The sequence below is a fragment of the Vanellus vanellus genome (genome assembly GCF_965231255.1).
Source record: "Vanellus vanellus genome assembly, chromosome: 3".
Lineage (NCBI taxonomy): Eukaryota > Metazoa > Chordata > Aves > Charadriiformes > Charadriidae > Vanellus > Vanellus vanellus.
The window spans coordinates 125,657,244-125,678,221 of NC_138907.1; the positions used below are offsets into that span (position 1 = coordinate 125,657,244).

The 20,978-nt window shown below is 52.0% G+C and overlaps 1 protein-coding gene across 1 annotated transcript; it reads right to left on the reverse strand.

The window, feature by feature from the left end:
- Positions 1 to 1,622: 1,622 nt before the first annotated feature.
- MCM3 (minichromosome maintenance complex component 3) lies at positions 1,623 to 16,171 on the reverse strand. Its single transcript, XM_082480365.1, has 20 exons — positions 15,785 to 16,171; positions 14,679 to 14,878; positions 14,237 to 14,355; positions 11,367 to 13,919; positions 10,975 to 11,087; positions 10,246 to 10,454; positions 9,822 to 9,952; positions 8,922 to 9,160; positions 8,428 to 8,536; positions 7,587 to 7,740; positions 6,907 to 7,038; positions 6,255 to 6,463; positions 5,566 to 5,740; positions 5,242 to 5,368; positions 4,813 to 4,963; positions 4,527 to 4,667; positions 4,202 to 4,305; positions 2,987 to 3,069; positions 2,579 to 2,654; positions 1,623 to 2,352 (listed from the first exon to the last, which is right to left on the reverse strand). Exons 4-20 carry the CDS (start codon positions 11,718 to 11,720, stop codon positions 2,154 to 2,156), a joined length of 2,706 nt encoding a protein of 901 aa, XP_082336491.1. The 5' UTR covers positions 11,721 to 13,919; positions 14,237 to 14,355; positions 14,679 to 14,878; positions 15,785 to 16,171; the 3' UTR covers positions 1,623 to 2,153.
- Between the last annotated feature and the right edge of the window lie 4,807 nt (positions 16,172 to 20,978).

Genomic DNA, 20,978 nt, shown 5'->3' on the forward strand with positions numbered 1-20,978 from the left:
GCCTGGATTTGTGCTTGGGATTGCCCTGACCCAGCTGTAGGACCTTGCACTTGGCCTTGTTGAACTGCATGAGGTTGGCTTGGTCCCACCTCTGCAGCCTGTCCAGGTCCCTCTGGATGGCATCCCTCCCCTCCAGCGTGTCTACCTCGCCACACAGCTTGGTATCATCTGCAAACTTGCTGAGGGTGCACTCGACCCCACTATCCATGTCGCCAACAAAGATGTTGAACAGTACAGGTCCCAGTACCGACCCCTGAGGAATGCCACTCATCACTTGTCTCCACGTGGAGAGGTCACTCTGCAGAAGTGCAGTATATCCAACCACAGATCTTTAGGAGGCTGCAAAGATGCAAAACCCCCTCCAAACCTGAATAATCTGCTGACACAGCTGCCTTGGGTGAGGGGAGCTCAGAAATCACTTTTATAATTCTTTGCAGAACAAAAATGGGAGTTTCACCCGCTCCCCGTGCAATGAGATGCTACCAAGTCCTCTTAGCCACCAGACTGCACAGCTCCAAGGTGGGCAAGAGGCCACATGGCTGCGCTGGGAGAGGCAGGAGCTGCCCACTTATTACCCACCCCCCCCAAGGACATTTCTGCAAGTGCCTGGTTCACAGAGGCAAAGGCACAGTGGTGGATGTGCCCAACATCATCCCGGAGCCCAAAGGGACAAGCAGCTGCCTGAAGGCCTTCCATAGCAGCACAGGTCCCCAGAAGACTGGAGAGTTGCATACCCAGAAGTAGGAACAGTTTGAAGTCCAAGTAAGCAGCAAGTCACGGGAGAAACGGTATCTAGGCATTTTTATTACTCAAATGAATACTTATGGCATCCAGAAACAAGGGCGCATGAACTGGGAAGGCGCCGAGATGGGAAGGTGCCCAGAGATGGGCAGGGACAACAGCAAAGAGCCTGTGCTGATCAGGATCCTCCCTAAAGCTTAACCTCAAACGCGCCAAGACCGAAAGAAAAAACCACCCCAAACCAATTAAAAAAAAAAAAAAAAAAATCCCAAACCTTCAGCAGCTCTGGCATCACGAGCAGCCAAGACTGGTCTGACCACACGTTTGGCTTTTCTTGAAAACCACCTCAAACCATAGAAGCTTGCTTGTTTCTAGGAACAGCCTTTCTCCAAGAAGCCGTCACCCTATGTGGTCTCAGAAAGCAAGACGGTTCAACAAACCCCCCAAAAGCAAGGGAAGGCTTTTACAACCTCAGCAGCTGGTGGTTACCTTCCCCAGGACATAGGAAGATTTGCTCCACCGGCAGGACGTGCAGGGGATGCAGGACCCCAGGTCCCCGTAGCTTTGACCCTTCCTTGCTACAGGTGGTTTCCTCCCATTTGTGGCGGCCCTGTAATATTCATACAAGCACGAACCCAAACTGGAGGGTGAGGAGCAGCTGGAGACCAAACCCACCTGCACCAGGGACGTGCCCTCTGGGCAGCTCTGAGCATCACAGGTCCTTCCCACGCGTTTGGGGCCAAAACTCCCACAGCAGCGCTGTGAAATCTAGAAATAGAGCTGACCCATCGGTGATGGAGCAGGTTGGACTACACTTGTCCCTGCATCACCAGAAATTGTCCTCCCCAACATAGGTAGGAAAAAAAAAACACTAAAATAAAGAGGCTGGTCACAGCCAACAGGACCGGCATTAGACAATTTTACTTGTGAGTCAAGCAAATCTAGGCTGTGTAATTGGGAAAAAAGGGGGAAAAAAAAGGGGGAAAAAGAAAAGCTTCCCTACTAACAGTGGAGCTCCCATATTGCTTCTTACCACCACTGCTATTGAAGGTTGGATTCCTAAATCCAGATTTTTTTATTCAAAGGCTGGAACTATAACCACCAAAGCTAAAAACAATATATTAAGAACATCATTGATAATTTGCACAGAAATTTTTCCTTTTGGCTCCTTGCAGAAACAAACCTCTTCCCAAACACTCCAGTTTGGAGGCAGCAACAGTAAAAGAGCTTCCAGAGTTCCTGGCTTTTTTGGTGCCAGCAATGCACAGTGAGGAAGGAATGTAAAGTGCAGAGACTTGAGCTCCCCAAAGTTCAGCTCAGCCAGATGAAGCATTCCGGAGAGAGTTGAAGGCAAACATGAAGAGCTTCCAGACTGAGAGTCCATGAGAACTTGGGCTCTTCCACCCAGAAGCTCAGATTAAGAAGATAATGTCATCAGACACCATGATCTGGTTGTCATCTTGCATGTGGGCCAACGCCACTTTCACTTCAGCCAGTGAGAAGGGCTCAGGGTTGTCACGGTTGATGGACTCCATCACATTCTTCAGACCCACGGACTGGGCATGGGAAGCTTTGAAGACATCCAGGAGAGCAGCCTTGAATGCTTTCAACCTGGTCAGGCAAGGTGAGAAGTAATGCCCCTCAGAGACCACACACACACAAGTCCTTCCCCTCCCTTCCCAGCCCAGGGTCCTCCATGAGTGGCACCCAGCAGGAAAGCTGAAACCAGAGCTGAGACCACCACCGCAGATGCATCTCCAGCATCAGACAACAGCTTGGACCCACCAGAGTGGGGTGGGACACGTAGAGACAGATGCATCCTCCAGCCCTGACTCACCTCGGCTCAGCCAACTCCGGTTTCTTCGCTTCACCAGCGGACGAGGCTTCGGGCGTCTTGGGAGCGTGTGCCTGGACTGGAGCAGAAGGAATAGTTACCTTCAACCTGCCTGGTGTCCAAGCACCCAGAAAGCAAAAGCACTTGGCCCTAGGATGGGGTGGGAGATGCCAAACTCCCACCCAAACTTCTGCAGCAGTTAAAAAAAAATAACCAGCAATACTAATTCTCCTGTCCCACGTGGCCATGGAGGGTTTAAAAAAAACAAATTCATCTTGATTTGGTGGTGCCACACTGCACCAGGGATCCCAAGGGACCCCAAGGCATTGCTGCTGCTCCCCAGGGTGTGCAGACCCATCAGGGCAGAAGGCAGCAGCACCCTCAGGAGCCAGCAAAACCCCAGGGACTCACCCTCCGGCATCTCCTCCTCGGCGTCACTGAAGTCATACGGGTCGTAGGAGTCCTCCTCGCCTCCTGTGCGGGCCTTCTTTCTCCTGGGTGGGGGAAGAAGAGATTACCCCTGCTCCAACCAAACCACAGACCTCAGGACACACCCCAAATGCTGAGCTCCTGGCCAAAACCAGGCAAGGTACTTGCAGCTCACAAGTAAGCCACTCTCCAGCCAAAAACCCCCACCCATGGCACAGGACCCAAACCAGCACCAGCCCTGAGGGTTATGGACTGTCATAGGATCATAGAAGGGTTTGGGTTGGATCATCTAGTCCAATCCCCCTCCCATGGGCAGGGTCATTTTTTGCTAGATCAGGTTGCTTAAAGCCCCGTCCAACCTGACCTCAAACACTTCCAGTGTTGGGACATCCACTTCTCTGGGCAACCTGGGCCAGTATCTCACCACCCTCAGAGTAAAATATCTATTCTTTATGTCCAATCTAAGTCTACCCTCCAGGTGGGGGTCTCCCCAGAGCAGAGCAGAGCAGAGGGACAGACTCCCCTCCCTCGCCCTGCTGGCCACACTGCTGGGGATGCAGCCCAGGATGCAGTTGGCTTTCTGGGCTGACAGCACACATTGCCGGCTCATGTTGAGCTTCTCATCAACCAACACTTCCAAATCCTATAGAATCATAGAATTGTATGCCAGGCTGCTCTCAATCCCTTCATTCCTTAGCCCACATTGATGTTGGGAATCGCCCCAACCCAGGTGCAGGACCTTGCACTTGGCCTTGTTGAACTCCATGAGGTTCACATGGGCCTGCTCCTCAAACTTGTCCAGGCCCCTCTGGATGGCATCCCTTCCCTCAAGTACATCAACTGCACCACTCAGCTTGGTGTCATCTGCAAACTTGCTGAGGGTGCACTCGATCCCACTGTTTATGTTGTTAATGAAGATATAAAATAGTACTGGTCCCAATACAGATCCCTGAGGGACACCATTTGTTATTGATCTCCATTTGGACATTGAGCTGTTGACTGCAACTCTTTGGATGTGGCCAACCAGTCAATTCCTTAACCATATGGTGTCCCCATATTACAAATTGGGGGAGATGACCCACTAGGTCGAGCAAAACATGGAGTATTTCCCCAAAGCCGGCACTGCCCGTTGCAACCTCAGAAGAGGCTGGTGCTCCTTGCAATGACACCTCCCACCTCCCTTGCTCTGGCACCTACCTCCTCGTGCTGCGCTCCTCCTTGGGCTGCGACTCCTGGTCCTCCTCCTCAGTCTCCGAGTCCTCCTCCGTCTGCTTTCTGCGCTTCTTCTCCTTCTCCAGCACCTGTGTGGCAAAGGCAAGATGGACTCAGCCCCTTTTTTCCAACCAAGCTGCTTTTCAGGGGTCAACCCTGAGAGCCTCGAGATCCCATCGCTGCCCCATCCCCATGTGGTCACCAAGAAAGGACCCCACCAGCAGCTCGGGGTGCTCATCATGCACCAAACCCACCCCTTTCAAGGACAGTTTTAGGACCTCCCGAGCATTGACGGACACCTTGCCCCCACCTTTTTGAAGTAGGCGAACTGCACCAGCTCCAAAGCTGCCTCGGCATCCTGCAGATCAACTGTCTTGTTCATCCTGGCCTTGGCATGGGCCGTGGAGAGGCGGATCAGGGTCTCCAGAGTACGGGCTGTGACGGGGGAGGTCTGGTGGGGACAGAGAGGTGTTTCTGCGAGGCTGACCCCCACCACAGCATCCCACCAAGGGTGGAAACACCAGTAAGGGGAGAAGGGAGCCTGTGCCTCAGTTTCCCTCCTCCCGGCGTGAGAGGGAGCTGCTCCCGGGGCTCACCCTGGCAATGTCCGAGTTCATCTGGCTCTGGCTGCGCAGGCGGGAGTACTCCTCTGCTATGTAGCTTGCGGACTCCTGGGTCAAGACGGGCTTAATCATCTTTGCTACGTGGATGTACTTCCTCATGAACTCCATGCTGACGATCTTCTCCCTGCGGGAGATGCATGCACACTCGTGTCCTCCAAAGGTTGTTTGCACAAGGTGGTACCCTTTGTGGGCTCCCAGACGTGTGGGGAATTCAGCTTGAGGAGATGTTCCCCATCTGCCTGGCGTAAGAGATCAAGCCCTGGGCATCCTGCTCCGGTACCTCCCCACGGACCCCCTGGAGCATCACTGGCACCATCAATCAGCCACCACCTGGATGCTCAAGCCAAACCCATGAATTCACAGTGCTGGAAACCTCCAGGGGACATGGGATCGGGGACTCACTTGCGGCGGTTTGGCCCATGCAGGAGGTCATCATGTTTCTCATACACTTGGAGCTCCTGTTCCTCCTCCTGCACGAAGTCGGGGTCCTCTGTAGCCAGGATCTCCACGGCACTGCCCAGGGGCATGGCTGGAGAGGGGAGGGTCACAGAGAACAGGCTTTTAGCCTCTTGCAGCATTGCTGGAGTGACTTCCAAAGGCCACCAAAACCTGTTCTCAACAAAGCCAAGGATGCTGAACCCAATGAGCTGTCACCAAGAGGTGACAATCCACCAAGGAAGGACAGGACCGAGCAACAAAGCAGCTGGACAATTACAAGCAACTTACCATCCCCATCCTGCTCGTTGGGGTTGCGGTATCGGTGCATCCGCAGGACATGGTCCGAGATCTCCCTGTCCTGCTCAGGGTCCATCTGATCCAGCACAATAAAGAGGAGGTCAAAGCGGGAGAGCAAGGAGTCCTGCAGGCCAATGTTCTCCATGGGAGTCTTGTACTGGTCATACTGCAAGAGGACGAGATAAGGGATTACAGGAGAGCCTCATGGGCCAGTCTTGGCTGCCAGCGAGGCTGGAGGGACCTCCTCAGGCCAGGCCTTAAAGGATGGTTGTCCAGGCAGCTGGCCACCACACTAAACCCAGCCTGCTGCAGCAGTAAGACCTCTTTTCCCCATCCTGGAAGGTGGGTGTAGGTCTTATTTGCAAGGAACACACGTATTTTTTGTGATCCCAGATGAGACACCAAGACTGAGGCTTGTCACAAGGATGAGGGTCCACTGGATTGCCCCGAGACACCCAAGCAGAACTGAGCCATGGTGAGAGACCCCATGAGCCCTCTCTCCTCCAGGATGGCCATAAGCAGCAACAGAGACCAAACCAACCAGGTCTTTGCTTCCTCATAGATCCCCAGTCCCAGCAAGAACCAAGTCACTGTTTTTTGGGGGATCCAGCTGCCTTCTCCACCAAGACAGCTCCCAGCGTCCCTCCCTACGGAGGGGACCACCAAACGCCAGCACTCACCCGGCCGTAGACAGGGTTGGCTGCCGCCAGGACGCTGCAGCGGGAGTTGAGGCGGGCATGGATGCCAGCCTTGGCAATGGTGACACGGCCTTGCTCCATCACCTCATGGATGGCTGTGCGGTCAATGTCGGACATCTTGTCAAACTCGTCAATGCACACCACCCCCCGGTCAGCCAACACCATGGCCCCTGCTTCCAGCCGCCGTTCCCCTAGGATGGGGTGGGAGAAAAAGACGGTCAACCACATGTCCCACCCTGCCACCCCCCTCCACCACAGCACCACCCCTGTGTCTAGGCTAAGCCTCCAAGAGCAGCAGCGCCCTTCAGGGCTGTCCATCTCCTACCCAACTTGACAGCAGAAAGGACACTTAGGATGAGGAGCAAGCCCACGAGGAAGATGAGATCCAGGCTTGCTGCTAGCCCTCACATGGGGTGCACCAAGTAGAAGAAGAGGAGTAGAGAAGACCACCACCTAACAGAGGTGGAGTAAATACCCCCTAAACACCATTATCATTGCCATAAAACTTCTGGATGGAGCAAGTCCTGCAAGCATCTCTGTAGAACAAACAGCAGCCCTGGATCTTGCCGAATCTCTCCAGATGTTAACAAGCATCCCTCTGCCAGCTCCCAGAGGGAACCAGCCTGCTCCTCACCAGTTTCTTGGTCAGTGGTGACAGCAGCAGTCAAGCCAACGCCGGAGGAGCCTCTGCCGGTGGTGGGGATGGCACGGGGTGCGGTGCTGAGCACGTACCGCAGCAACTGGGACTTGGCGACAGAAGGGTCTCCTGAAATGGAGAAGACTGCATTTAATAATCACATCACCTGGATAACGTGTCCAGTTCAGGGCTCTTCAGTGGGGAAAAAAGAAGGGGACAGAGAAGAGGGGTTGTTCAGCATTCAGAAAGGAAGGTGATCAGATCATCTCCTCGCCTTCCTCAAAGACTCAATGGGAAGAAATAGAGAAGATGGAGTCAGTGTTTTGAGATGTGCCTGGTGATGGGACCAGAGGCAACGGGGACAACTTAGAACACAGGAAATCCCAATTGGATGGTGGAAGAAAAAGAAGTCTCCTTGAGGGTGGTCAAACACTGGGATAGTGGCCCACAGTGTCATGGGATCCCATCCCTGGAGATGTTCAAAACCAATTGGACAAGCCCCAGAGCAACCTGATCTACCAGTCACACTGGCTCTGCCCTGCGCACATGCTTGGACCAGAGGCCTCCAGAGGTCCCATCTAACCTCAATTACTCTATGAAACTAAGTCCAGGAAAATGGCCCTTCATCTCACCCCCCCAACAACAACCAAGGGTGCCCCTGCCCAGCCTTTCCAGACCTATCAGCAAGATGTTGATGTCTCCTCGGATGCGGCTCCCGTTCTCCAGGACCTTCTCCACCCCTCCAAGCAGCATGCAGAGAAGGGCCTTCTTGATGTAGTCGTGCCCATGGATGCTGGGAGCCAGGGATTTCGCCAGCTGGTTAAAGATATCCTAAGGCAGAAGAGACCAAGTACAGCCCTTCAGATGGACTGCAGCAAATAAGAACAAGGAGCGATGCTCCACAAGTCCGTTCAGAACAAAAAATGAGTTTATTCCTATCACAGAACCACATGGATGAAAATTATTTAGAAAGGAGAAGACCCTTTCCTGGAGTTTTCTTTCAATGGGTCTCTGAAGTCCTAGACCATCCTGACTGTCATGGTCACCCAAGCAAGCACTGGAAGCAGCAACCCCTGTGAGAGCAAGGCTTTCTCCTCTCCACACTATGAAGCAAAGGTATGAACATAGGACCAGGCTGGAGTCCTCATTCCCTCCATATCTTATTCTGGTTTGGGGTTTGAAGAGGAAAGAGGGAGGTGTTTCTCCTGCAGACGGAACTTCTCTGGCAACCAGCTGGCAGGGTCGGGACACACAACCCAGACCGATTCCTGTCTCAACAGCTATGCACAGCACAGCCGCAGATACAAAAAAAAAAAAAAACAAGACCTGATCAAAGCCTAAGCAGAAAACACAAAGGATTTGAGCGGGAAAAAATCCAGCAACGTTGCTAAGAGGGTTGAAGAGTTACTTGCAACCCAACAAGACATCTCCTTAACCACATGCCAAGCCTTAAAGATGCTCTAGCTGAAACCTCACGCTTGGATACAAGCCTGTCTTCTAGAAGTAAGACTTAAATACCTTGGAGCGACTCTTGCTGAATCTCTTGATCTTGGCCACATCAGCAGCAGAGTAAAGAGGCCGAACGTCTTTGCTCATCTGCTTCACGTGGCAGGCAATGAGGATAGTCCTGGAGAAGGGACACAACCATGATCAGGGCTGCAAACCCCACAGAGTCTACAGGTCACAGCACCAGCAGAAACTTCCACAGAGTCATCATTTGTTCTAGGAAGTCCTGGGGGGCAGGGAGGGCTGGAAAGCTTCAAGAGCTGTAGCACCCTCTGCCTGACTGCACTGCACCATCAATGGAGCATCTTTAAGAGCATCCAACCCCCTCTGTGCACAGCTGGAGCTCACAGCTACACAGTGACGCTAAGGAGCACGGTGCAAACCACTTCCAAGTGATTTAAGCCAGCTCTGTGATAGCCACCTGCCCGCCCTAGATCTCACCTTCCAGAGATGGGACCCAACTAAAGAGGGTGGGAGGGCTGAACACAAGCCAAAAGAAGGCTCACCTGAAAGTCCCCGAAGTGTAACCCCCTTTCTTTCCTGGCAGACAGCGATACGTCCCCACCACCTGGATGCGGTCCCCAGGCTTCACCTTGTCCACCAGGTCATCATCCAGAATGACATCCACTGAGCGTGGCAGCTGCCCTGCTGGTGCCTTCTCGGGCATCTCCTGGATGGTGATGGTCTGATGGTCCTTGTAGACAGAGAGGCCAAACTCTGTCTCCAGGGGGTTATTCTCTTCATCCTAGAGGAGGAACCCCAATAAAAAGATGTCCTGGTTTGAGGGTGCCTAAACCACGACAAAAGACTATCACCATTTTTCAGGAGCACAGGGAGAAGAGGTGGGTCAGAGGTGGGCCTCCCAACTCAGAAGCCCCAGCTCCACAGACCCCCAGTCTGAAGCTGCCAACACCCATCACTGCTGCTACATTAGGTCTCTCCAAGCCCTGTCCTTGTTGCAGGCAGTGGTGACATGCCACCCATGCACCCAGGTGGTGGGCACAACGGGGACAAAGCTCAGATCAGCCTTCCTGCATCCCCAAATACGGGGCAAACCCTCTACCCAAGGCTGCATACACCCTCCAGGACAGCACAGGCATGTCCACACTGACCTGGGTCCCAGGAGCAACAAGACGGGCTGACAACCCCCAAGAAACTATGCTCCAGCAGAACGAAGATCATAACTAACATCTGAACTAGTGGGTCTGGTGGCCTTATGTCCAACAGACATTTTCCTCACATGTTCCTAGCGGCTCTCTGGGACTGTCATATGTGTGATGTGTCCTCTCTCTACTCGATGGGCTATGTTGGCTGAGGGAGAAGGGATGCAAGATCCTGGGCTCGAAGCTGGTACATTCTCCCCAGAGGAACCTGCTGACGTTTCCCACAAGGCTGCTTCACCTCACCTTTGTGGGGTAGACAGAGCTGGATGGGAAAGCATCCAGGGAGGTCATGTCCGTGTATCGGCGCTCAATAGTCTTCTTGGTAGCTGGACAATAATGGACACTCCGGACAATCTTTGGACGAACCAGAGAGCCTGAGGTTGGAAGAAAGAGGAGTTAGAGGCAGGGATGTCCCACCCCTCTGTCAGATAGTCCCCAACAGGGTCTTCACCGCTCAACTGCACTTGGGACACAACTCGCTGTCAACCATGGCCAGGATTTGCTGAGCTTAAAGACCATCCCAACACTCAAGACCTTCTGCTAAGCCCCCTGTTCCCTTCACCCAGGTTGCCAGGACATACCATGGCTCCTGGTGGACTCCAACCCCTCCGCAGCAAACACCTGGACCCACCACCCCCAAAGCCCTTGGATCTTCCACCAGGCTCACATTTCGTCACGATGCCCTCCACACAGACAATGCAGCTGAGAAAACAGGCCGTCAGCGTCCGCGGCGACACGTGCTTGGAGCCGAAGCTGCCCTCCAGTCCGATGTAGAAGTCCTCGTACTGCTTGGCGTAGGTGGCATCAACAGAGGCAACGAAGTCCTTCAGGGCGCGCTGGAAGGCGATCAGCTCTTCAAAAGCATTGCTCAAGAGCCTACAACAGAGGGAGGTGGCGATGTGGACCGATCAGTAGCCCCTTCTGCCTTCCACCTCAACACCTACCCATACCTCCACGTGTGCTGAGAATTTACTAGGAACAAGAGGCAAAAAAAACCACTAAAGCCCATCATAGCTCTGCATGATGTCCAGTGCCACCAACAGCCAGGAGCTGAACAAACCCAACCGCATCTGAAAAGCCTCACATGTCCCTGGGCAGACTGGCAAGCCCGGACCTAAATATCCCCAAGAAACCTAAAATAAGGGACGATTTATATGGTGTACAATCAACCCAAGCTTGCTGCAAAAGATTTTTGGCAAATCAAGGATTTGCAAGCTCGGAAGGGATGGGTGTCATGGGGGGAAAAAAAAGCAGGTCCACCTTTTACATGGGATCTGCTGCACAGGACAAGGTTTGGCCCTTCCTCACCACAAAGGACCCACAAAGTCAGGACTGGACCCCTAAAAACCCGCCAAGGGCAGGGTGCCAAAGGCGAACCCCGCCGCCCCACACCAACCGGTTGGCCCTCTTCTCGTTCTTCCGCCGCAGGTCGTTGATGCTGACGAGGAGGCGATACTGGTTGTCACTGATCATGTCCCGGACTTTGCTGTGATAAATCCCTTGATCTTCCTGCAAGAAAGAAAGCGGGATGGGGGGGGGGGGGAAGGACACCCCAAAAAACTCAACTCACACTTTGCACGACCATCTCTCTGAGCCATCCCACGCCCCCCACAGGAGCTGATCCCTGCAGAGCTCCATTCCCTTCAGCCCCACCGACCAAGCATGGGGGGGATTGGATGGGACTCACGACAGGGACAACAGTGGACCAGGTGCCCCCCATCCCCCGGGGACACGGAGGAGGCGATTCAGCACCGGCATCTCCCAGCGCGGCCCCGCTCCAGCCCTCACCTCATCGTCCAGAAAATCGAGGTAATCGCGCTGCGCCTCCCGCAGCTCCGCGTCCTCCAGCCCGCCCGCCGGCGCCGCCATGCTGCCGGCCGCTCGGGGAGGCCCGGGGGTGGTGGTGGTGGCGGCGGAGGGGGACACCCGCGGAGATGCCGCTGCTGCAAGGGGGAAGGCGGTGGTGGAGGCCGGGAGGAGCCGGCCTGGCCCCGACAGCGCCCGCGATACGACCCGCCGCGATACGACCCCCCACGCCGGCCGCCGCGCTGCCTCTTGGCGCCAAAACCGGGCGCCTTTCGCGCCACCGAGCGGCAGTTCCGCCTGGTTCCCCGCCCCGCCGCGCTTCTCATTGGACGGCATCGCCTCCCCGCGCGTCTCATTGGATGGCGCTGTCCCGCGCCCGCCAATGGGGCAGCGAGAGAGTGATGCGCAAGAGGTCCAGCCAATCAGCGCGCGGAGGGGCGGGGGGTGGAGCTGTTGGGGAGGTCCCGCACTCCCCCCGCGGCCACCCGGGCTGCGGCGGGCGGGCGGGGGCTGGAGGGGCTGGGGGTTGCGGGGCTCCCGGGCTCGGCCCCGGGGTCCTGGAGGTCCGGGGGTCGCCGGGGTCCCGGAATCAGGCCCCGGGGATCGCGGAGATCCCGGGATCGGCCCCGGGGTCCCGCAGCCCCGGGGGTCTCGGGATGGGCTCCGGGGTCCCGGAGGTCCGGGGGTCCCTGGATCGGCCCCGGGGGGTCGCGGGGATCCCGGGATCGGCCCCGGGGTCCTAGCGGTTCCGGGAATCCCGGGCGTCACAGGGGTCCCGGGGTCGGTGCTGGGGTCTTGGGATCGGTGCCTGGGTACCCGGGGGTCCCGGTGGTCCTGGAATCGATCCCGGCGGCCCGGCCCGGCTCCCAGCTCCGGCGCTTGGAAGTCACCGACTGGCTGAAAATACCATTTTATTTAAAAAACAAACAAACAAACAAACAAACAAAACCACAACAACACACACACACAAAAAAAAAAAAAACAACAATAAAACAACAAAAAACCACACAAACCCACTTTTTATTTTCTATTGCATTTTGGGGAGCTCTGTTTTCTGGGTGGTTTTGCCCCAAAGCAAAGAGCCTGGGCATTGCTTTTCCCTTTTCCCAGAAGTTTGGGGCTGAAGACAACAAAAGCAAGAGGTCCCTGCCATGAGGTTTCCAATGGAAAGGATGATTTTGGATGCACCATCTGACAGCAGGAATCACGGGAAAGTGGGGACAGCCGTGCCCCTCCGCACGGGGGAACCGACTGCTCCCCCTTAAAAAATAAATATATTCAGTATCCCTTAAAAATCTTTATCTAAACTCTGTTTAAAAATAGAATAAAAAGCCGGACAAACCCATTTCGATCAGCAAGGCGTAACAGACATCCAAACTTGGCTGTGCCCCCGGGATGATATTATAGCTAAAAGCAGTTTTTCCAGGGTTGGCAGTAAATATTCACCCCAGGTCCCTTTGGCTGTGCGAAATCCCGAGGCAGGAGTCTTCCCGCTGCCCGATCGCACCAGAGGGAGCAGCTTCCGTTCGTGTTTTGGAAGAGGAGCAGGAAACAGCCCCTGCCCTGTATCCCATTTTCTGTTTGTGTGTCTGAACCAGATCCCTGGAAAATCATAGGAAATGATACCAGTAACCCCTGTGGCTGGTTTAGGACATACGCAGCCCAAGTCCTGGGTGTTTCTCCCACTTCCCGAGATTTTCTCATGTCATTCTGCATCAAAGTGAAAGTTCAGATTTTCCTTCTCAGGCGTTTGGGCCCTGCCCTGGAATAATTTGATGGAGTATTAAATTTGGCAGGTTGGCAGGAATGAAGGATCTCGTGCTCTGATGCTGTTTTCTTTCTTTCTTTTTCTTTATTTTTTCTTTTCTTTTTCCTTCCTTCTTTCTTTTCTTTTGTTTTTCTTTTCTTTTTTCTTTTTCTTTTTCTTTTTCTTTTTCTTTTTCTTTTTCTTTTTCTTTTTCTTTTTCTTTTTCTTTTTCTTTTTCTTTTTCTTTTTCTTTTTCTTTTTCTTTTTCTTTTTCTTTTTCTTTTTCTTTTTCTTTTTCTTTTTCTTTTTCTTTTTCTTTTTCTTTTTCTTTTTCTTTTTCTTTTTCTTTTTCTTTTTCTTTTTCTTTTTCTTTTTCTTTTTCTTTTTCTTTTTCTTTTTCTTTTTCTTTTTCTTTTTCTTTTTCTTTTTCTTTTTCTTTTTCTTTTTCTTTTTCTTTTTCTTTTTCTTTTTCTTTTTCTTTTTCTTTTTCTTTTTCTTTTTCTTTTTCTTTTTCTTTTTCTTTTTTCTTTTTTTTCTAATCTTCAGATTGTTCTGCTAACTCCAGAGCTGCTTTCTGCAGCTGGAATACCCTCCCTTCCTCAGTAGCACCCATTTCCCTTCGTATGTTCCTCAAATCCAATCCTTCCCCAGATTTTTGGGAGATTTCTCACTTTCATGGCAGCCGGCGTGAGCAGAGGCAGCACAAGGAGGAGTGAAGAGAGAAAGCCTTTGCTGCGCCCCTGCCACAGGTGCTGGGCCATAGCAAGGTACCGAGGTGGGCACATCAGCTGTGGGGATATAAATGGGTAAGTCTGGGTAAGTCTCCAAAGGAAATATAATGTATCCTATATAAGTTGTCAGAACCCGACATGAAATTTCACCTCTGACACAGTTTTTCTCTCTCTGCAGTAGACAATCTATCAAATCCAGCAATGAAGACAGCCTGTGTGCTTTATTGCAGATAAAATATGCATGGAAAAGATAAAATACGGATGGAAAAAATAAAATATGGATGCAAAGCAACCCATGAGTACAGCTGGCAGTGCACAGAGTGGTACCAGAGTGGGATTCAGACACATATATCTTGATTGCAAATAGCTCTCACCTACATTTAGGTGGTCGAAATGAATCCCCGCCCATAAAGACGTTGTAAATCGCTGCGGCGCTCCTCCTGCTGAAGACAGCCGGCTCCATGTGAAGGGAGCTGGCAGGGACCCATCGCTCCTGACCGCAAGGTAACAAGAGTTAGGGATAAAAATAGCCGCCTGTTGTTATTCACAACGGTGCCCTATAGCAACTGCTGCCCAGCGCTGGCTCCCGCCTGAATAATTAATTGGTCAGGCCAGGGAGGACAAAGGGATGAAGAGAGATGGAGAACGTGCGGATAACAGACACCTTCCCTTTTAGGACTCCATAGGACGCTGCCCAGGATCTCCAGGGATTCACCTCCCTGCCACATCCCAGCGATACGGGGTGGAGAGTGCAGCACAGGTTCACAGAGCCATGTAGCACCTCCTATCCACTGGAAAAAAACAGGAATTACGCACCTAAATACACGGAGAGCCGGAGCTGCAGAGCTTGCAGAGAAATAGAAGAATCACGGGTGGGTGCAGGAGTAATTTCCACGGGTGAATTGCACACCAGGGGTGGTGGCCAAAACACCCCCAGCATCCCCGTTCACAGCTCCTCCCTTCCTCACATCTCTGTGCGTCGGCATCCTCATATGCACTAGGTTTCTGAGATCGTCCTATGTAGAAATAAGAAATAACTGGGGTCACTTTTAATAAGAGACGAAAAAAAATCCCTTTATGGGTACACTGTGATCCCTTCCAGACTGTTTTTCGGTTGTTTTTTTCCCCTTAGTTTAACAGAAAGTCAATTTTCAAGCCACAAATCAATTTTCAAGTTGCCATCTCTCAGCTTTCCCTTATGCTGAGCAACCTTGTCTCACCCACGGAGGGGAAAGGAGCAACTTATGGCTCATTCACAGCTCCAAAAACGGGGGGAGAGTACCCCAAATTCAACAGAGTGTCACCTCACCATCAAGCAACACGTTGGCGTTGACGTTTCAAATATATTCATAATAAAACGGAAGGATAATAACACAGAATGAAATGTTTTGAACGAAAAAAAGGTCACTTTTTATAATCGAAACAACGTGGAGAAGGGATACCACCTACGAGATGGTTTTGTCAGTGTAAATTTTAGATTTTCCAAGGGTTTGTCCTTGCTGATGTCTCCCACAGCTGCACTTGCAGGAGCTGAACCCCGATCAGGGAATTTGCTCTCGCAGGAGGAGAGTCGTCCTCACCGCATGCGGAAGACGTATAATTTAACGCTGAAGGAACCATTCTTAATCCTCTAACCTGCCCTTTCCCCTAACTTAGACTGGAGAATTTCACCCGATTGCATCTGCGCCCAGCTCAGGCATTTCTGACATCATTTTCTTGAAGTATTTGTTATTCCCACGCACTCTGGTAAATCTTTAAACTGATCTAACTCTGGGGTTTTTTTTGCTAGTCCTGGAGAAGAAAATCACAAAAAACCAACTACCAGTGAATATTAATGGGATTTCTTTACTTAAATGCATGGGGAGCTGCTGGTATCTCCCCAGGAGAACCCAGTGAAGTGGGTGAGAAGTTAAGACTCTGACCTTCAGCACGTTAGGATGGATCGTAGCCACCTTCTTGCTTCCCAGAGCAGGAGCCTGGCGTATACGGGTCTGCTTCTCCTCCCACATACCACCAGAAACGGTCTTAGTACGGCCAATGGGAGCAGAAAATCTCGTTGAGGTCCCGCTTCTGATGCGCAGCTACCCCAGATCCCGCGGGAGATTCGTTCTCTTCTCCTACCATGCAGAAGAAAAATACAACAATTAATAATAAATAAATAAATAAACAAACAAACAAACCAAACCCACGCAGGCCGTGACTCCGGGCACAATGAAAATGAAATTTGCCGGGCAAACAAATCCGAAGTGGCTGAATCACCAAAGCTCTGGGGAGCATGGCCAGGACCCTGTCTGTGTAATGTGGCAACCCCACCAAGTTTCCAGGGAAGTCCGAAGGACCCAGATATAGATCGCCTGAGGTTTGGTGTTGCTATTTCGGTCTGCTCATCTGCTCTCATGAGTTCTGGCCGTTACTAAAGACAGTGACAGCTGGTTTCATTTTTCTTTCTCCTTTTCTCCTCATTTTCTCCACCCCCAAGCCTGGAAATCACCCATCTGTATGCAAAGCATCATCACCTCCACACTGGGATCTCTAGGATCCGCATTTGGCCGCGGGGCAGGATCTACTGGTCATTTTGGCAAGTGATATCCAGCTTCAGAAGATGGGAAGCTGCAGCAATTTCTGTAAGCCACATTAGCAATCATCATCTGACTGTCACGATGAGCTCCCTGCTCCGGGGAAACCACAAAGAGGCAGGAAAGTCCTGACCCCGAATTGCCACATGCCCCTTGTGCAACATGGGGGGATCAGCTGAAGGTGGCAAAATTAACTGTGTCAAGTGGATGAGGGGTAATGGGCTTAAAGTGGAAAAGGGGAGATTTAAATTAGGTATCAGGAAGAAAGTCTTTCTTGTGAGGGTGGTGAGCCCCTGGTGCAGGTTGCCCCGAGAAGCTGTGGCTGCCCCATCCCTGGAGGTGTTCAAGGCCAGGTTAGACGGGGCTTGGAGCAATCTGGGCTGGTGGGAGGTGTCCCTGCCCATGGCAGGGGGGGTGGAACTCGATGGCCTTTAAGGTCCCTTCCAACTCCAGTCATTCTGTGATTCTAAGTGCTTCTCTCTGATCACAGGGACCGGACTTGGTAAGCCAGGGCTCTTAAGACTGTGGATTTTTTTTCTGAATTATTAAAGAAACCATATTAGCAGGATTCAAAACAATTGCAAAAAAATCATGTAACCCATCACCCTGAGACTTGCCAGCTTGTGTTAGTCATAGAATCATAGAATCATAGAATTGCTGAGGTTGGAAGGGACCTTTAAGATCATCAAGTCCAACCATTAACCTACCCTGACAAAAACCACTTCTAAACCATGTCTCCAAGTACCACATCTACCCTTTTTTCAAACACCTCCAGGGATGGCGAATCCACCACCTCCCTGGGCAGCCTATTCCAATGGTTAATAACCCTTTCAGTGAAAAAATGTTTCCTAATATCCAATCTAAACCTCCCCTGATGTAACTTGAACCCATTTCCTCTTGTCCTATCACTTGTCACCAGGAGGAAGAAGTCAGCCCCCACCTCTCTACACCCTCCTTTCAGGTACTTGTAGAGGGTGATAAGGTCTCCCCTCAGCCTCCTCTTCTCCAGGCTGAACACCCCCAGTTCCCTCAGTCATTCCTCGTCAGACGTGTGCTCCAGACCCCTCATCAGCTTCATTGCCCTTCTCTGGACACGCTCCAACACCTCAATGTCCTTCTTGTAGTGAGGGGCCCAAAACTGAACACAGTACTCGAGGAGGGGCCTCACCAATGCCGAGTACAGGGGGATGATCACTTCCCCAGTCCTGCTCACCACACCATTCCTGATACAGGTCAGGATGTCACTGACCTTCTTGGCCACCTGGGCACACTGCTGACTCGTATTCAGGTGGGTGTCCACCAACACCCCCAGGTCCTTTTCTGCCAGGCAGCTTTCCAGCCACTCCGCCCCAATCCTGTAGCGCTGCATGGGGTTGTTGTGACCCAAGTGCAGGACCCGGCACTTGGCCTTGTTGAATGTCATACCATTGGCCTCGGCCCATCGGTCCAGCCTGTCCAGATCCCTCTGCAGAGCCTTCCTACCTTATTATAGAGGAAGATAAAAGAAACCCCCATAGAAGAGTTGTGGATCACAAAGGAATTTCCCTCCTGAGCCCTGTTACCCAGAGATTTTGTCTCAAAGCAAAAATGTTTATATCCTCTCCAAAACTATCTTTTTTTTTTTTTTTTACTTTTTGCCATCCTCAATATTATGCATCTGCACGATCTTCTCTAAAACTTGTCAAACACGAACATCAGTTCTCGTCCAGTGGAAAGGAGTTCAATAGACAGCAATGCACGGTGCAGAAAGATTCTCTTTTCCCCAGTTACGATAACAACAGGTCAATATTCTTTATTACAAGAAAATACAGGGAAAAGGTGACTTGTCCTGCTTTCTGTATCCTGTTCAGTGTTTTGAATATCTCAGTTGCCTTTGTGTAAAGCTGCTGGTGAGCAGCACAGCCTGAACATGGTGAGTTTAGAGCCATAGAGTCAAAGAATGGTTTAGGTGGGAAGGGACCTTAAAGATCGTCTAGTTCCAACCCCCCTGCCATGGGCAAGGACACCTCCCACCAGAACAGGTCCAAGCCCCCAAGCCCACCAAGCCCCGTCCAACCTGGCCTTGAACACCTCCAGGGTTGAGGCAGCCACAACTTCTCTGGGCAGCCTGGGCCACTGCCTCACCGCTCTCAAAGGAAAGAATTTCTTCCTGATATCTCATCTAAATGTCCCCCTTCCAGTTTAAAACCATTACCCCTCATCCTATGGCTCCACTCCCTGATCAAGAGTCCCTCCCCAGCCTTCCTGGAGCCCCTTTAGGTACTGGAAGGGGCTCTAAGGTCTCCCCGGAGCCTTCTCTTCTCCGGGACGAACAACCCCAACTCTCTCAGCCTGTCCTCATAGCAGAGGTGCTCCAGCCCTCTGGTCATCTTCATGGCCCCCTATGGACCCGCTCCAACAGGTCCATATCCTTACGTTGAGGGCTCCAGAGCTCTATAACGTGTTTGGATGCACCTTGGTGAAGAGAGACACCGATCCCCAAAGCAAGCTCCTCTTTTGGGGTGGTAATTCAAAGCACCCAAAATAGAATCACAGAATGGTTTAGGTTGGAAGGGACCTTAAAAATCATGTAGTTCCAACCACCCTGCCCTGGGAAGGGACACCTCCCACTAGACCAGTTTGCTCAAAGCCCCATAATGGGACAATCAGTTTGCAGCCTGCAAGGAGAGGGTTTGTGTTGCATCATAGGGCGGGTGCGTGTATATTTGGGTGGAGAACGAAGGTGTGCAGGGGCTGTTTGAGGGCGCAAAGCCTGCTTGGGTCATATCAGAGGACTGTGAAGGGTAGAGAGAGCTCAGCCTGGTACAACCTAGTCTGAACCGCCTGCTGGGAGCAACCTCCTGGTCAAACACAACCACACCTGGGCTATGCCTTGAAGGGGACTGGGTGATTCATTTCAGAGTGTGAAATGTCAAAGATAGGGAGCAGGATAAGTCTGAGACAAACTACAGAGCAGGTAGTTGGTGCTGGCAGGTGCTGGCAGGTACCAGTCACTTGAGAGCAGGTCATGGAGCCCGCAATCAAAAAGATCTCACTGTGCAGCATCCACCATGCTTGGTGTGCAGAACAAGCCGTCAGCACCCACCCAGGAGAGCAGTTTTTCCCACACGGAACTGCCCTTCGTCTTTCTCCAAGTCTGTGCCGCAGTGTTCCACCAACATAAATGGGAGAAAAAACCTTTAATCAGAGCAGAAAATATGAGCAGGCGACCCAGCGGCATTGAATTAGGCATGTTGCAGCAGGAAAGTCCCACCCCACCATCTTCATCTTCTTGGGTTGTACTTTTCTTCCCACTTCATCTCCAGCCTTGCTGTGACCATCGCCAGCACTCAGCTGAGTGTTCCCACTTCTCCCACATGAGCAATGTTGGAAAGACAGGTGGAAGAGGAGAAGCCATGCTATGACCTCCATCTAACAGCTACAGAGCATCCCTAGGGATATCATAGAATCATAGAATGGTTTAGGTTGGAAGGGACCTTGAAGATCATCGAGTTCCAACCCCCCTGCCCTGGGCAGGGACACCTCCCACCAGCCCAGGTTGCTCCAAGCCCCGTCCAACCTGGCCTTGACCACCTCCAGGGATGGGGCAGCCACAGCTTCTCTGGGCAACCTGGGCCACTGCCTCACTACCCTCAAAGGAAAGAACTTCTTCCTGATACCTAATCTAAATATCCCCTCTTCCAGTTTAAACCCATTACCCCTCGTCCTATCACTCTCCTCCCTGATCAAGAGTCCCTCCCCAGCTTTCCTGGAGACCCCTTCAGATACTGGAAGGGGCTCTAAGGTCTTCCCAGAGTCTTCTCTTCTTTGGGCTGAACAGCCCCAACTCTCTCAGCCTGTCCTCATAGGAGAGGTGCTTCAGCCCTCTGATCATCTCCGTGGTCCTCCTCTGGACCCAATCCAACAGGTCCATGTTCTTCTTATGTTGGGGGCCCCAGAGCTGGACACAGTACTGCAGGGGGGTCTCACCAGAGCAGAGTAGAGGGGCAGAATCACCTCCCAGCTTAGGGAATGGAGGAGGGTGACGAAGTGCTGTTATGGGTGTTACAAGGGAGATGTCTTAGAGGAGCGGAAAATTAGTGCAAGATGTTGCCAAGGGGGTTGGGAGCTGACAGTTGTATCCCATCCCCATCTCTGAGCGAGATGACAGGGAAAGGCCGAGGCACTTTTTAGTCTAGAGAAAAGTAGATTGAGGGGGGATCTTATTAATGCTTACCGATACTTAAAGGGAGGGTGTCAGGGTTTTTTTTCAGTGGTACCCAGTGATAGGACAAGAGTTAATGGGCACAAACTTGAACACGGGAAGTTTCATCTTAACATGAGGAGGAACTTCTTTATTTGAGTGTGGCAGAGCACTGGAACAGGCTGCCCAGAGAGGTTGTGGAGTCTCCCAATCTGGAGACATTCCAAACCCTCCTGGATGCCATCCTGTGCCACTGCTGTATGTGCCCCTGCTCTGGCAGGGGGTTGGACTGGATGATCTCCAGAGGTCCCTTCCAACACTGACCATTATGTGATTCTGTGACAGGGAAAAATGGAG

What these genes read in the sequence shown, in the direction of transcription:
- MCM3 (XM_082480365.1), bottom strand. Translation starts at nt 11,720, where the DNA reads ATGCCGTCCAATGAGAAGCGCGGCGGGGCGGGGAACCAGGCGGAACTG. An exon ending in TCGATTTTCTGGACGATGAG is followed by an intron (nt 11,088 to 11,366) that starts GTGAGGGCTGGA and finishes TCTTTCTTGCAG; the next exon opens with GAAGATCAAGGGATTTATCA. An exon ending in AGTTCGCCTACTTCAAAAAG is followed by an intron (nt 4,306 to 4,526) that starts GTGGGGGCAAGG and finishes TTTGCCACACAG; the next exon opens with GTGCTGGAGAAGGAGAAGAA.